We start from the raw sequence: 15,171 nt of genomic DNA, 5'->3' as shown, positions 1-15,171 counted from the left end.
AAACTGATCTCCTGAGCACTGCACTGCTCTGCAAAGCCACTGGCTGCTGCCCACCGACCTGTTTACCCCTGCTCCCTTTCCAACCACACAAAAAGATAGCTGGGAGGAAGGGAGAGGAAACAGCTGTGTAGTTCCTAGCCCAGACCGTCTAACTCCATTTGGAGTGGATGGGTGTCAAATCTCTTGCTTTGTGGTATGATTGGTGGGGATCTGAGGAAAGAGAAGAGAGAGAAAGGAGCTGACCTACAATACTATTTCCTCTGTCTTCCCCAACAGCAGTACAAACTGCCTGTGAGGAACAGAAGTAGAAGCAGAGATGGGATGACCAACAGCACTCAGGTGGGCAACGCTCTACAAGAGTAGATCATTGGGATTTCAGTTCATACTACCTTGCCTGAGGATTTCACCAACACTTCCTCCCCTACAGAGCTGATTTTCAGTATCTTGGGAGATGGAACAGAGGTGCCTATGACCATATCCCATCTCCCTTTGCCGGTAGACCCTTTTGGGGGAGTCTCCTAACCCCATTACCCCCCAACAGTAAATATCCTTAGGGTATTTTTGCTGTTTGTCTTCATGTAAATGCTGCTGCCTGAAGCCTAAGACAATGGCTTTTCTTTATAGAAATCACAAAAACAGAGAATTAGTGAGGGACCATGAAGCTATCCACAATTGTTTTCTTAAAAATCTGAGCCACTCCGTTTAACTCTCACATTTTATTAGAGAATGAAATTGATGGAGGTGGTGTTTTTTTGTTAAAACTGTAGATTCAAATTAATAAATAGAGCAGCAGCATATTGTCATTTTTAGTTGTTCTAACAGTTCTATTATAAAAGCACTGGAACTTTTTCAAGCCGACTGTTATTGTGACACTTCAAATAATCTGTCAAAGGTTTTTTGTTAATTTTTAAGGGACCTGCTCTCCTATCAATACACAGGCATAACTTCAGTAGTACATGTGATCACCATAAGGAAACTAGACCTACAGTGTTCATACTGTAGCTTGCAGTTATTTTGATTAAATAAAATAACTTTTTCTGCCACTTCTCCTATTTGTCAGTAGTATCCATAACACTCTGCATAGAAGTTTGTTTTTATTTTCATCTAGGGCTCTGCAATTTAACACTTGACTACAGAAAGCACATTACATTTCAGTTGGGTGCTACGACTGCCAAACATACAGTTGCTAAAACCTGGGAACAGAAAATCAAATTCTGTGTGATTAGACTTTGGCAGAGGCCCCCAGAGAAGTCAAGTTTATCCTTGTTAAAAATGTAGTAATTTTTGCCTAAAATTTCACAGCAACACCTTTAAAAAACTGTTACTTACCTTACAGTAACTATTGTTCTTTGAGATGTGTTGTGCACTAGAGGTGTATGTGAGCCCAATGCACGCACATCAGAGACTTTTGCCAGCAGTAACACGAGGGGGCGCATGTGCCCCTGCTCCCTTGATGCTCAAAGTCGAAAGCATAAAAGAGTGTAGCTGCTGCCTTCCTCTACATTCCTTCACACCCACCATCTAACTAATGCCCAAAGTAGCAGGGATGATGGGAGGGCTGTGGAATGCATATGTGCACAAAACATCTCGAAGAACAACAACAGTTACTGTACAGATAAGTAACCGTTTTCCCCTCTTTTGAGTGATTGTGTATGTATATTTTCTACTATAGGTGACTCACCAGCAGTTCCTTTATAGGTGGTGTAACTTCAGAAATTTGAAAAGAGACTTCAACACTGACTTGCCGAAACTGACATAATTCCAGGAAGCTTGAGTGATAGCATTGTGTCTAGAAAAGGTATTTACTGACAATCACGTTGCTGCCTTGCTGATGTCCGTTAACAGGATGTTACCCAGAAAGGCTGATGAAGTGAAGTGAGCCCTAGTGGAATGGGCTGTTATTCTCAGAGGAGGAGCAACCTTTGCTGGATTATAACAGATTTTGATACAGTCAGAAATCCAGAGAAATATGCACTGATCTGTAACTGGATGCCCATAATCCTTTCAGTGAAGGTTACAAAGAATCTAGGAGACAACCTAAAAGACTTTGTGCAGTCCACATAAAAGGGTAGAGTCCTCCGTACATCCAAAGTATGAAGCCTTTCTTCAGCTTTGCTAGACCGAAGTTTTGGCAAAAATCCTTGAAGATGAAAGGTCCAATAAAGGTGGATACTATATTAGGCATAAACTAATAATGCCTGGAGCTCTGATACCCGTCTTGCAGATCTAATTGCTCCTAGAAACACTGTCTTTATTAGTAACAAAGATAACAAAGTTGGTGCTAAGAGCTTGAAGGGGAATATCATTAAACAGGACAAATCAAAATTCAGGTCCCAAGAGAATACAGGATCAAAACAGGAGGGTACATATGAATGAGGCCTTTTAAAAATCCAGACTCCAAGGGATGCAAAAAACCAGAAAGCCCTTCTACTGGTGAATGTGGAGATGGAGGCTAAATATACCCTTACAGAGCTGAAGGAGAGATCACACAATTTCAACTGCAGCAGGTAGTCTAAAATATGTCTAATTTTCACTCTACTTGGTGACAATTGGTGGTACTCAGCCCAGGCTGAGAACCTTTTTCATTCTGCTGCACACCAAAATGGCTTGGACATTTTGGGAGCCAACTCTCTCCTCCTTGCTCAACCAAAGATCATTCATGCAAATGAGGTGACGTGACTATAGGTTGGAGTGCAGCAAGTTGCCTTGATTCCTTAAACAGAAGGTCCTTGACCAGAGGTAGAAATATGGCAGGCTGAACTGATAGTTGATATAGGACAGTGCACAAATAGTGTCTTGGTCAGTCTGCAGCTCTAAGGATTAAGGATTAAAGTCACTTTGTCTCTTTTTAGCTTCTGGTCCCCCCCCCACAGGGTGACAGAGACAGGAGGAAATATGTACATTAGAAGACCTGACCAATAGAAAAGGAAGGAGTCTGTCAAAGAACGTGGACTGTGACTGCTCTGGAGCAGAATGTACTGCACTTGTTCAGGTTGGTCACAAAGAGGTCTACTACCAGATAACACCACTGATGGATAATCTGATACAGAATGTCCTTGTGTATTGACCACTTGTGATGGTCTACCAAGTTCCTGCTGAGGGAATCTGCAATAGTATTCCTCACCCCTGGGAGGTGAAAGGTCTTTAATAAGATATTGTTCTTTATGTAAAGGTTCCACAGACGGATTGTTTCTTGGCACAATTAATTCATCCTTCTCTGGGCTTGCCTACATTTAAAATGCGACAGCAGCACCACCGCACTGCACTTCAGTGTAGATACTACCTACGCTGACAGGAGCGATTCTCCCATCGACATAGTAATCCACCTCCCAAAGAGGCAGTAGCTAGGTTGACAGGAGAATTCTTCTGTTGACCTAGCACTATCTAAACTGTGGGTTAGGTTGGTATAACTACATCTCTCAAGGGTGTGGATTTTTCACACCTCTGAGAGATGTAGAATCTAAGTGTAGACCAGACCTCTGTTCAGATAAAACATAACAATGGTGTTGTCAGTGAGTATTTGATGTCTGATGATTAGGATCCTATCTTGAACATGAGACCTTGTTCTTCCCCAGACCAGCCAGTCATTCAAGTAAGGAAATACTTGGATGCCTGAATGGTGCAAATGAGCTGCAACTACTGCAATGCATTTGATACCCACTGTTGGGGCTTAGGATAGGTCAAAAAGCAGTACCTTTTACTTGTAGTGCATTATGCCTACCATGAATCAAAGATACCTTCTGTGGTCAAGATGGAATACCACTGATTGTCTGGGCTAGATTGCTGTACAGCTAGGTGGGTTAACGCCTGGTTTCTAGCAGGGCTCTTTGAAATGAAAGCAGTGTAGTTTTTTTTGAATAGGCCATTGATTAGGGGCACCTAAGTGAGAGAGGCATGAGTCACCCATTCCAGCTGTGTGTGAGATGAAGACAGCTGGGAGACTAAGACAGTTAGCCAGCTGAGTTCTCCAGTGGAGCAAGGCACGGAGGTAGGGTTTTTGGGGGGTTCCCCTTAACTTGAGGGCAATCTACCAGGAATAACCCCTAATGGGAGGAAAATAAATCATTGCCAACACCACTTCTAGCTTTCCTCTGCCTGCACCTGGCCAGATAGGCATCCTGATCCTTGAAGCTGCTACCCAGGTCCTGGTCTTGATTTTCGGGGAATGTGGCCTCCATGTGCCTGCTGAAGAAAGCCAGGCAGGGTGGAACCACTCAGTTGAGAGATGTCTGGTGGTAGAGTCCCTCAGAAAGCAGGTAGGAGAGTTCCAGGAGGATGTGTGTCTGCGTAGCATCAGGGCGCACAAGGACTTCATCAGCAGGATGCACATGGAGACATCTGGGATGGAGTATGCTACCTAAGTAGAAAAGACTACAGCAGCACCAGAGAAGGAAGGAGAACTGGCTGTTCTGCAGAGAGGAGACTAATTGCTGGCCACCTTGGCAGCAGACAGTGTCCCACCTCCTACACAGATCCCCAGACCATCGAGGTCAAGAACTGGTATGCTGTACTGGCAACAGGAGGAAAGGAGCAGATTCCAAGGGCTGAAGAATAGGAGACACCTGCACCAGTGCTCAGAGCCTCACAGCCACCACACCCAACATGAGGAGGCGTAGAGTGGTGATGATCGTGGGCTTCCTTTTGAGGGGGATGGAGGTGTCCATCTGCCAATCTGACCAGATGTCTCAGGATGTGCACTGCCTGCCTGGAACCAGCATCTGAGATGTCTTGGAAAGGTTGCTGAGGCTCATCCATCCCTCTGACCTGCTATCCCATGCTGCTTATCCACAAGAGTACTAATGATACTCCCAGGTATGACCCTGAGCAGATCAGCAGTGACTAGAGGGCTCTGGGAACGAGAGTTAAGGCGCACAGGTGGTGTTCTCATCCATCCTCCCACTTGAGGGTAAGGGCCCAGGCAGGGGGACACACATCCTAGAAATGAATGTATTGTGCAGATGAGAGGGCTTTGGCTTCCTTGATCATGGGATGCTGTTTCAGGGAGGAGGACTGCTGTGGGGAAATGGGATCCCCCTGACCAAGAATGGGGAGAGCATCTTTTGACACTGTTGACTAATGTACGGACTAGCATATATATCTATATAACTCATTACCAATATATATTTTCGACACCATACATAGATCAGTATATATTAAGCACAAAATAGTAATATAATAGCAGGTATATAGCCTAAATTGGCCTATGCTTTTTATATATCCTACTTCACTTATGCTATGTATCCCATAACCCATTGCATTCACTGAAGTAAGTTTTGGCATAAGCAAATAAGGAAGCTATCAAGACCAGGACAGATGAGTGCTTTACCAGAGTAACAGAAAGGGAGTTACTTCAAAGTAACTGACCAGTACAGAAATGTCCCACAGGAAAAGGATAAGAAATATGATTGTTCTACCCTAGTACAGACCTAGGGGGTGCCGTTACACCACTGGTGGGCAACCTGCTGCCTGCACATGGCCAGTCAGGGTAATCTGCTGGCAGGCCACGAGACATTTTGTTTACGTTGACCAGCCACAGGCACAGCCGCCCACAACTCCCAGTGGCCCCTAGCTACCCCTCCCTGCACTCTGAGCTACTTCCATGCCTGCACACAGCCCCTAGCTACCCTCTGCCTGCACACTGAGCTACCCACTGCCCTCACACAGCCCCTAGCTACCCCCTCCCTGCACCCTGAGCTACCTGCTGCCCTCACACAGCCCCTAGCTACCCCCTTCCCGCACCCTGAGCTACCCGCTGCCCTCACACAGCCCATAGATACCCCCTCCCTGCACCCTGAGCTACCCGCTGCCCTCACACAGCCCCAGCTACCCCCTCCCTGCACCCTGAGCTACCCGCTGCCCTCACACAGCCCATAGCTACCCCCTCCCTGCACCCTGAGCTACCCGCTGCCCTCACACAGCCCATAGCTACCCCCTCCCTGCATCCTGAGCTACCCGCTGCCCTCACACAGCCCCTAGCTACCCCCTCCCTGCACCCTGAGCTTCACTCTGCCTGCACACAGCCCCTAGTTACCCTCCCTGCACTCTGAGCTACCCCCCTGCCCTCACACAGCCTCTAGCTACCCCCTTCCTGCACCCTGAGCTTCACCCTGCCCTCACACAGTCCCTGGCTACAGCTCTCCCTGCACTCTGAGCTACCCCCATGCCTGCACAGTCCCTAGCTACCCCATCCCTGCACCGTGAGTGGTTTTCAAACTTTTTGAGCTGAGTCCCCTCTTCCCTCAGGATGAGTTATAATTTTTGATTGCCCTCCCCCACAACCAAGACAGGCTGGGTGGCTTGCTGAGATGAGTCAGAGGGTAAAGGTGAAGTTCCCTCCCTGGATCCCGCCATGCAGAGCTGGCCCGAGCCCCATCGGTCCCCATTCCCCCTAAATAGAAGTCAAACTATACCTATGTCTGAGGGCCCCCCAACTTGGCCCAGAGTCTGGAGTCCCTCCCTTCCCCACTGGGCTGTGAAGTTTTTATAGCATGTTGCAGGGGGCCTCGGAAGGAAAATGGTTGAGAACCCCTGACCTAGAGTATAACAGGTTAATATGTAATAACCAACATGGATTGCCAAGAAGAAAATCATGCTAAACTAATCTAATTTACTTCTTTGACAGGGCAACTGTAGAATGGATTGAAGCCATAGACATGATATTTTTTGATTTTAGTAAGGCCCTTGACATAATCCCACATGACCTTCTCATAACAAAACTACGGAAATGTGATCTAGATGAAATTACTATAATTTTGGTGCATAACTGATTGCAAAACCATACTCAAAGAGTAATTATTAAGGTTGCGAGTGTGTCACAGAGGTCATGGAAAGTCACGGATTCTGTGACTTTCTGTGACTTCTGCAGCAGCAGCAGTTTGGGTGTGTGGGATGGGGCTCAGGGTTAGGGGCAGGGGGTTGGAGAATGCAGGGGGGGGCACTCACCTTGGGGTGGGGAACTCCCCAGCTCCCACTGGCAAGGTCCCCTGGCAGCTCCTAGGTGGCGGAGGGGCCGGGGAGGTCTCTGTCCCGCACACTGCCCGCCCCTACAGGCCCTGCCCCTGCAGCTCCTATTGGCTGTGGTTCCTGGCCAATGGGAGCTTCAGCAGCTGGTGCTTGTGGTGGGAGCAGTGGAGCCCCTGCCCTGGAACCCTCCACCGCCTAGGAACTGCAGGGACTCGGAGCCAGATAGGAAGCACCTGACAGCCCCGCCAACCCTCCTTACCCTAGCATCAGTGGGGTCCCACGCTGCATACGGTGGCCTGCCCCCCACCAGCACCTGCGGTGGCCCCGGCCCGGCCCCCCCAGAGCACCCGCAGCCCTCCTGCCCAAATTTTAGTCACAGTGGGTATTTTTAGTAAAAGTCATGGACAGGCCCGTGAATTTTTGTTTATGGCCCGTGACCTGTCCATGGCGTTTACTAAAAATACCTGTGACTAAAACGTAGCCTTAGTAATTATTAATGGTTCACTGTAAAACTGAGAGAATGTATCTAGTGGGTCCCACAGAGATCTGTCCTGAATTCGATACTATTCAATATTTTCTTAAATGACTTGGACAATGGAGTGCTGCGTATGCTTATAAAATCTGTGATGACATTTAGCTGAGAGGGGTTGCAAGCACTTTGGAGGACAGGATTAGAATTCAAAATGACCTTGACAAATTGGAGAATTGGTCTGAATCAACAAGATGAAATGCAATAAAGACAAGGGCAAAGTACTATACTTCAGAGGAAAAAATCAAATATACGAATACAAAATGGAGAATAAGTGGCTAAGCAGTAGTACTGCGGAAAAGGATCTGGGGGTTATAGTGGGTCACAAATTGAATAAGAGTCAACTATCTGTTGCAACTGCAAAAAAGGTTAATAATATTCTGAGGTGTATTAACAAGAATGTCATCTGTGAGACATGGGAGGTAACTGTCCCGCTCTATTTGGCACTAATAAGGCCACAGCTGGAGCACAGTGTCCAGTTCTGGGCGGCACACTTTAGGAAAGATGTGGATAAACTCGAGAAAGTCCAGAATAGCCCTACAAAAGTTATAATAGGTTTGGTAAACCTGACCTATGAGGAAAGGTTAGAAAAATCTTGGCATGTTTAGTCTTGAGAAAAGAAGACTGGGGCATGGGATTGAGGGGGCAGAACATACACAGCCCTTCAAATATATTAAGAGCTGTCTTCAAAACGGTCTTCAAATATATTGAGAGCTGTCATAAAGAGAACAGTCATCAATTGTTCTCCATGTCCACTGAAGGTAGGACAAAAAGTAATCAGTTTAATCTGCAGCAAAGGAAATTTAAGTTAGCTATTAGGAAAAAAACTTTCCAACTATAAGGACAGTTAAGCACTGGAACATGCTTCCAAGGGAGATGGTCAAATCCCTGTCACTGGAGGTTTTTAAGAATTGCTCTTTATAATCCCCTGGTAACTTGTTTGCATATTTAGAAATTGCAGACCAAATAATAAAGGAATACTTGGCCAATAAAGCTTGATAATTTGGGATTCTCATTTGAAGATGCACAGTGGTACAGCCTTTCAACCATGTAAATCCAATCTCTCAAACTGTCTTTGGGGTAGCCTTGGGGAGTGACTGCCTCAATAGTTCATTTGCCACAGTAATAACTAAGGAATCTTGTTATAACTTGTTGTAGGGTGAATGAAAAAATAATCATATTCTTGCTGGGGAACCTGATATCATCTATCCACCCACAAATTGAAGCTGGTGTCTGCCAAAGGGCTTGGTTCCAGTAGGGATTGGTTAATGGGAAGGACAACTCTTCCTGGGGGGATTGGAGTCTGCAGGATATTTAACAGGTTGTGCAAGCTATTTTGCACAAGTTCTGCCTGCACTCCTAAAGAAGCAGCCACTCTCCTCATGAGGTCTTGAAAGACCTTGAAGAAAGGAAGAAATGCAAGGAGGAATATGCAGGGGTTCCTCCGTTGATACCTCTTGGTCTGTGGATTCTGTCAAGGGGTGACCTTGTGATTTCATCGAGCTTCACAAGTAGCTACAAGAGCTGGAGAAGGTGACTCCTCCTGGATTGTGTAGTTGGTGGAGATCCAGAGAGCCTTAGAGAAGTCCACAAGGCCCAAGTTTTTGTAGTGCTCATGGTGGAGGGCACCATACTTGGACATCTTTATAAGTGTAGTGATCTTAATCCCTGGGCCGTGCATCCCTAGAATAAGACCTGCATGGAGATCTGAAAGAAATAAAGGTCTATCATGGTCAGACAGAAGTAAAGGTCTATCATGGTCAGAGTCCAACAAGGAGGAAATATAACTCTCCTTAGTCAGTCTTATGCCCAGATCTCCAACACCCCCTGGAAATACATGATGTTGCCCCCAAAATACGGACATTTAAGAAATATCCAACAGTGCCGGAGGAGGCAGACAAGGTGAACAGAATGTTGAAAGATGAGTCGATGTCGACAGTGCTGATGTGTACTGGACTGAAGATGCAGAAGCTGTCGTGGCAGGTGCTGGAAGAGCTGATGGAACTGAGAGGTAGGAGCAGTCAGAGCTGAAGTAGGTGCAGGCAGAGTTGGCTGATGCAGCAGAGGTGAGAACAGCAAAAGGAGGTACAGTAAGTCTCTTGCCACATGAAAGGCTGCAGCGTTGACAGCACCAACAAAAGAAGTAAGTTTGCAGCCACGGGAGCTAGTACTGGATCCGACAGTGCCAGGGTTGAAGATCTCTCTGGTAACAGAGATGGCACCAGTCCCAGCGGCCCTGCTGGAGTCAATAATTCCGCCTCAGATGGCACTAATGAGTGTTGGTGCTTGTGCCGACACCTTGGCTCCACAGGACTTTTTGTGACATTAGGAGTGTGGCCTATCAGCCTCAGAAAGCTTTGATGAAGCCGCAAGACAGGAAGATCTAAGCTTTGGAGCTGTGGCAGCCAGAGGCGCACTCCAAGGGGAGGACCTCTCTACTTCCTTGTGGTCAGGGTCAGGCTCTGAAGAGGGACACATCACCTTGTAGAGGAGATGAACCTTCAGACAGAAATCTCATGGAGAACAGGGAACTGATTAGGCGAGACATGTGGAGGACAAATTCCCTAACAAATTAGGCAGCTTTAAGTTTATCAGTGACAGGGATAACAGCCCTGCATGTGGCACATTGTTTAAATCCAGGGGATTTCTGCATTGCAAAAATCCCTAAAATCACTGTCAGCTAATTGCCTACTAAACTATAATGATACTAAATGAATTATAATTATATACAAAGGGAGAAATTCTCTTTCTAAGCTGGCTAACCGAGGCTCAAGAGTGATGGAGAGATCCAATTCTTGCCATAAGAAGGAACTGAAAAGGGGGCAGCGGTCACACCTCTTTTATGCCCTTGGCTCTAACCACAAGGAGGGCAAGGTCGCATGTGCTGCCTAGTGGTACTGCTGTCAAAATTATCTGACTCGAATGCACTGGGCACACATACACCTACAATGGAACGTATACGTGCACAATCACTCAAAGGAAAATAAACAATTGTCCTATTTCAATGCAGTATACAATGCACTGTTATAATCTGTGTGGTCTTACCTTTCCCCCAGACTAAGATGTTTCCACTTGAGTCTCCTGTAATTGTATCACCATTTTCAGAAAAGGTCACACACAGGACAAACTTTGGCTTCTCTTGTTTCTGTATGGTAGAGAATTAGTACATTTACAGCAACACACAATCCATTCCTTTTAGCTGTATATATTTAATTCAATTTAGACTTAGTCCTAATATTAATACTGTAATATTTTCTTTTTATTCATCTGAAAAAAGATCAGGAGCTACTATCGCTTTCAGAAATTAAGTTCTGCAAACACTGTCAGAAACACTTGAGATTTCTTTGAAGAACAATAAGGAAGTTCTGTGAGGCTTAGATGCTCTAGGTATATTTGTTCTGGAGGTAACAAATGCATCTGTAATACTTTCTCTGCTTAACTGAGGCTATCCTTAAAAATGCATTTAAAAATAAAAACAGAAAATGTCAAGGCACATATTTAAGAGCTCCAACTTTAAAATGTTTATAACTTGCCCTAAATTAAAACTTCTTATACAGCTTCACAAACAGCTACTGAGCATACTTAGTAACTGCCATGCCCTACTTTTGGATGTTTCTGTGCCCTCTAGCTAAGTTTCTCTGGACCTGTGCACAAAACATAGCATATTCAGTAAAAAAAATCCATGTCGCCTCTCCACTGCTTCTCTCCCTTTCTTTGGGCTAAAAAAAATTTCAAATGCTGCAGTATAAAGCATGTGGGCTATATGTGTTCCAGTTGGTTTCTATTTTTTAAAATCTGTCTCCTTGAGCAAGCCAAGTTAAAGAAAATTACTCAAGTAAACTTACTTAATGTAAGGTTCTCAAACGGTTAAAAAAGTTTAGTTATTCACAAGATTAAAAAAAGCTATGATTAATCGCAGTTTTAATTGCACTGTTAATCAACAACACTGAATACAAAGTGTACACCGCTGACTTTATATTATTTTTTATTACAAATATCTGCACTGTAAGAAAGAGAAATAAAAGAAACAGTAATTTTCAATTTCTCTTACCAGTACTGTAGGGCAATCTCTTTCTAATGAAATGTAGAATTTTTTTTAAATAACCGCACTCAAAAAAAAAAAAAAGTAAAACTTCAGAGCCTACAAGTCCACTCAGTCCTACTTCTTTTTCAGCCAATCACTAAGACAAAACAAGTGCTTTACATTTACAGGAGATAATGCAGCCCACTTCTTATTTACGTCACCTGAAAGTGAGAACAGGTGTTCACATGGCACTGCTGAAGCTGGCATTGCAAGGTATTTATGTGTCAGATATGCTAAACATTTGTATGCCCCTTTATGCTCAGCCCTGAGATTTAACTCTGTAACGCTTTCTGAAAAGTCCTGAAAACAGAGAACTCTGGCCTGTGCTTCATCAAGGAGTTAAGCTGAAGTGCAGAAAAAAGGGGAATGTAATACAGTTAAACATAATACAATTTTAATAATCCATCCCCATTACACACGTTACACATTATGCATGCTGACATTTCTCAATGCAGTTACTTTGACTGCACATGCAAGTGAGATCATTTAAACAACCAATGGTTAACTAGACACCGTAGTAGCCATCTGTACACATTGCAGAAACAAAAAGAAAAGGAGTGCTAGTGGCACCTTAGAGACTAACCAATTTATTTGAGCATAAGCTTTCGTGAGCTACAGCTCACTTCATTGGATGCAAAAGTGAAAGCTTATGCTCAAATAAATTGGTTAGTCTCTAAGGTGCCACTAGTCCTCCTTTTCTTTTTGCGGACACAGACTAACACGGCTGCTACTCTGAAACCTCCCATTGCAGAAACATTTTATTTGTGCTTGCAACTGTAGTACCTATGCATGCAAACAGAACTGCAAAAGTGAAAGTGGAGTTCAGACCTACTTTTTAAAAAGCAAGACTTTAAAGTAAAAATGATATTTACAAAATAGACTGAGTGGAATTTCTAGCTTTGTCTCTTTTTGAAATATGTATGTGCAGAACTTTAGATCTGAAAAGAACATATGGGAAAGAAAATTCATGTTCACATAAATGTGCAACTCAATTTCTCAAATTACCCTTGGGGGAAAAAAAAAAAAATCTTACCTTTGGGCTATGGCCAAACATGGAAACTTTCAACCCAAAAGGAATTTGAGAAAATTAAGAGAAAGTAAAAACAAGAACATAGAAGGTAGAATGGAAACCAGATTTTGACCTTCACTGTAGTGATAACCGCCTATGATTGCCACATGCTATGCTAATGTACTAATATACTACAAATGCTGTACAAAATACAATATGATAAAATAGCAGGTTTAATTACCATGTTGTTTTGATTCATTTCAGCCTTAAATAAACTTTATTGCTGTATGCATATAGCATTGCTGTAAAAGAAAAAGTTAAGAGCATACACTACTTTACCTCAAATAATCCTTGCTTTTTAATAAGGGAGTTCCCGTCTAATGTCCAAAAGTAAAGGTGTGATTTTCCACAAGTAACTATTATATTTGTGTCTGTAGGATGAAAATCTGCTGCAAATACCGCCTCATTAGAACACTTGATAAGAAAGAAAGAAACAATGTATCAAAATTTAATATACAGATAAAACAAAATGATTAATTTACAAGTGTTTTCTTGTTAAACAAATTAGTCAACTTATGATACGTAATTATGTACCATATTTGGATTGAAAAGTTTTTACTCATTTTTTTAATTTAAGTAACAACAGACTGATATAACAAGCACTTTGGATAAAATTTCTTGAAGGAAAGAGCTGAAGTGAAAACATTTTCTAATTCTGTTAGTATTGTAAGTTGACGCATGTCTTCAAAACTGTTTCTGATAGTCTTAAGAGGAAGCCCTCAAATTAAAATGTGTTTACAGCATTTTTCTATATGCCCTCTAATACATCCCTACACTTGCTTTTTAAAATTTCCTAATAAACTCTAACATGATTATGACAGCAAAGCAAAAAACAAGACCCCTTTCCTCCCGTCGCTCCCAAAAGCCCCCCACATTATTTTTAACCATGAGAAGAAATATTTCAGATAGGTATACTTTATATTCTTTGTCCTTTATAAATGAAAGCACTAATAAGAATTAAAAGGTACAGAAAGACATTTCATGACAAAAATTCAAATCTACATACAAGCAAGCATTTTACTGCACAAAATATCTTATTGCAACACCTTGACATCTGCCAGCCTCTCTTCCTTCTGCCAGTCCCATACAGAAAGCACATGGTCATTTGAATCATCCACCGAACAAAGGTTACTTCCTCCATTCTGAAGCAAAACATTTAAAAAGTCATTTATAAAAGAATTCAGAAATGGGTAGGTACAAATCGATAAGTCATTAAACACTACTGCCTAACTGAAAGTGAAAAATGTTATTCTACTTCCAATTAAAATCTTTAGATCCAAATCCTACAGATTGAAGTAAACTGTGGAGTTTTGCTTGAGTAGTACAAGATTTAGCCCTCAATTATTTCAGAATGCTGTGTATATGAAACTTTAAATAATTTAACTATACACACAGAACACAAACACTTTATGCATGCATTTACTTACAGACTTAGAAAAAGCAATGCAGGTGACAGCACGGTCAAAAAAGCCCATCCCAATGATATGCAGTGTATTCAAAGTAACAGAGTCCCAAACACGTACATGGGGTGGTAATTGCTGTAAAAAATTAAAACAGAAACAACAACTGAAAAAAAATGTTGGGAAAGAGTATCAGCATTTCTTAAAATTTTAAAATACGTGAAAACCCATGTTAGCAACATTTAATATCATTATTGCTGGTAACACCAATATAGTTCTTCTGCTGTATAATGACAGATGGGCTAGCAAATGACCCAGTAATATCCAGACATATGCCTAGTCATTGGGATTAATGCGGCACGGCAAAGAGCATCCTCAAATCCCAGGTGTCCAGTGCTAAGTGGGAGGTGTTAAGCACCTTAACACCTCCCACTTGCAAGATCAGATCTACAATTAGCCCATTCCAAGTCCTGCTCCAAGGTCACAGAGTCTTAACGGCAGCAAACATTATACTGTTTCTAGCTGGTATCAAATGACCAATGAACAATAAGCAAAAACAAGAAAATCAGTTATGTGTGTAAACAACTTCGTAATTACTTTCAACTACAGTGGAAAGTTGGCCATAGAAAAGGACTTTATTATTAGTCTCCCTTTTTATAACATTGGTCAAAACCATCTTTGTTTAGCTTAAAATCAATTCAATATATGAATAATTAAAATTATTTGCATGTCCAATGTACATGTTTAAAGTTCTCTCCTAACAATCACTTACAGTAATACAAAGATAATAGAGCACATGGCTCAATATGATGGAGACTTAAATGCTTCTTAAATCCACTAGAGGGCAGTCCCTGTAAATATGTGTTGATTAAAAATATTACCTCAAAGCAAGTAGGAAGAACTGCATGGAATTTATTCTACCTATACAATAGACTAATAAATGAAGGCCAAATTCTAAAATGTATATGTGTGTGTGTGTGTGTTTGTGTGTGTGTGTGTGTATAAAACTTTTAAGTCAATTGACATTTTAATGCTGTGTCAGGCCCAATTATTACTCTTGATCTCTTATTGATCATTAAGTAATAAAACTATCTCTTAAAGAAAATTCAGCTTCTTTCAAATAACA

The 15,171-nt window shown here is 42.6% G+C and overlaps 1 protein-coding gene across 4 annotated transcripts in view; it reads right to left on the bottom strand.

Moving 5' to 3' along the window:
- EML1 (EMAP like 1) overlaps positions 1 to 15,171 on the bottom strand; it is a 200,274-nt gene that overhangs the window by 26,299 nt on the left and 158,804 nt on the right. For all 4 annotated transcript variants that reach the window (XM_073349634.2, XM_073349633.2, XM_073349636.2 and 1 more), the window contains exons 9-12: positions 14,073 to 14,183; positions 13,692 to 13,787; positions 12,925 to 13,059; positions 10,538 to 10,637 (exon numbers count right to left, since the gene is read on the bottom strand). In XM_073349634.2, the coding sequence (XP_073205735.1) occupies positions 10,538 to 10,637; positions 12,925 to 13,059; positions 13,692 to 13,787; positions 14,073 to 14,183 (442 nt within the window). The remainder of the gene's footprint in view (positions 1 to 10,537; positions 10,638 to 12,924; positions 13,060 to 13,691; positions 13,788 to 14,072; positions 14,184 to 15,171) is intronic.

Source organism: Lepidochelys kempii, chromosome 6 (assembly GCF_965140285.1).
Source record: "Lepidochelys kempii isolate rLepKem1 chromosome 6, rLepKem1.hap1, whole genome shotgun sequence".
In the NCBI taxonomy this organism is placed as follows: domain Eukaryota; kingdom Metazoa; phylum Chordata; order Testudines; family Cheloniidae; genus Lepidochelys; species Lepidochelys kempii.
The sequence above is the reverse complement of the archived record's forward strand: the minus strand, read 5'-3'. Positions and strand labels throughout refer to the sequence as shown.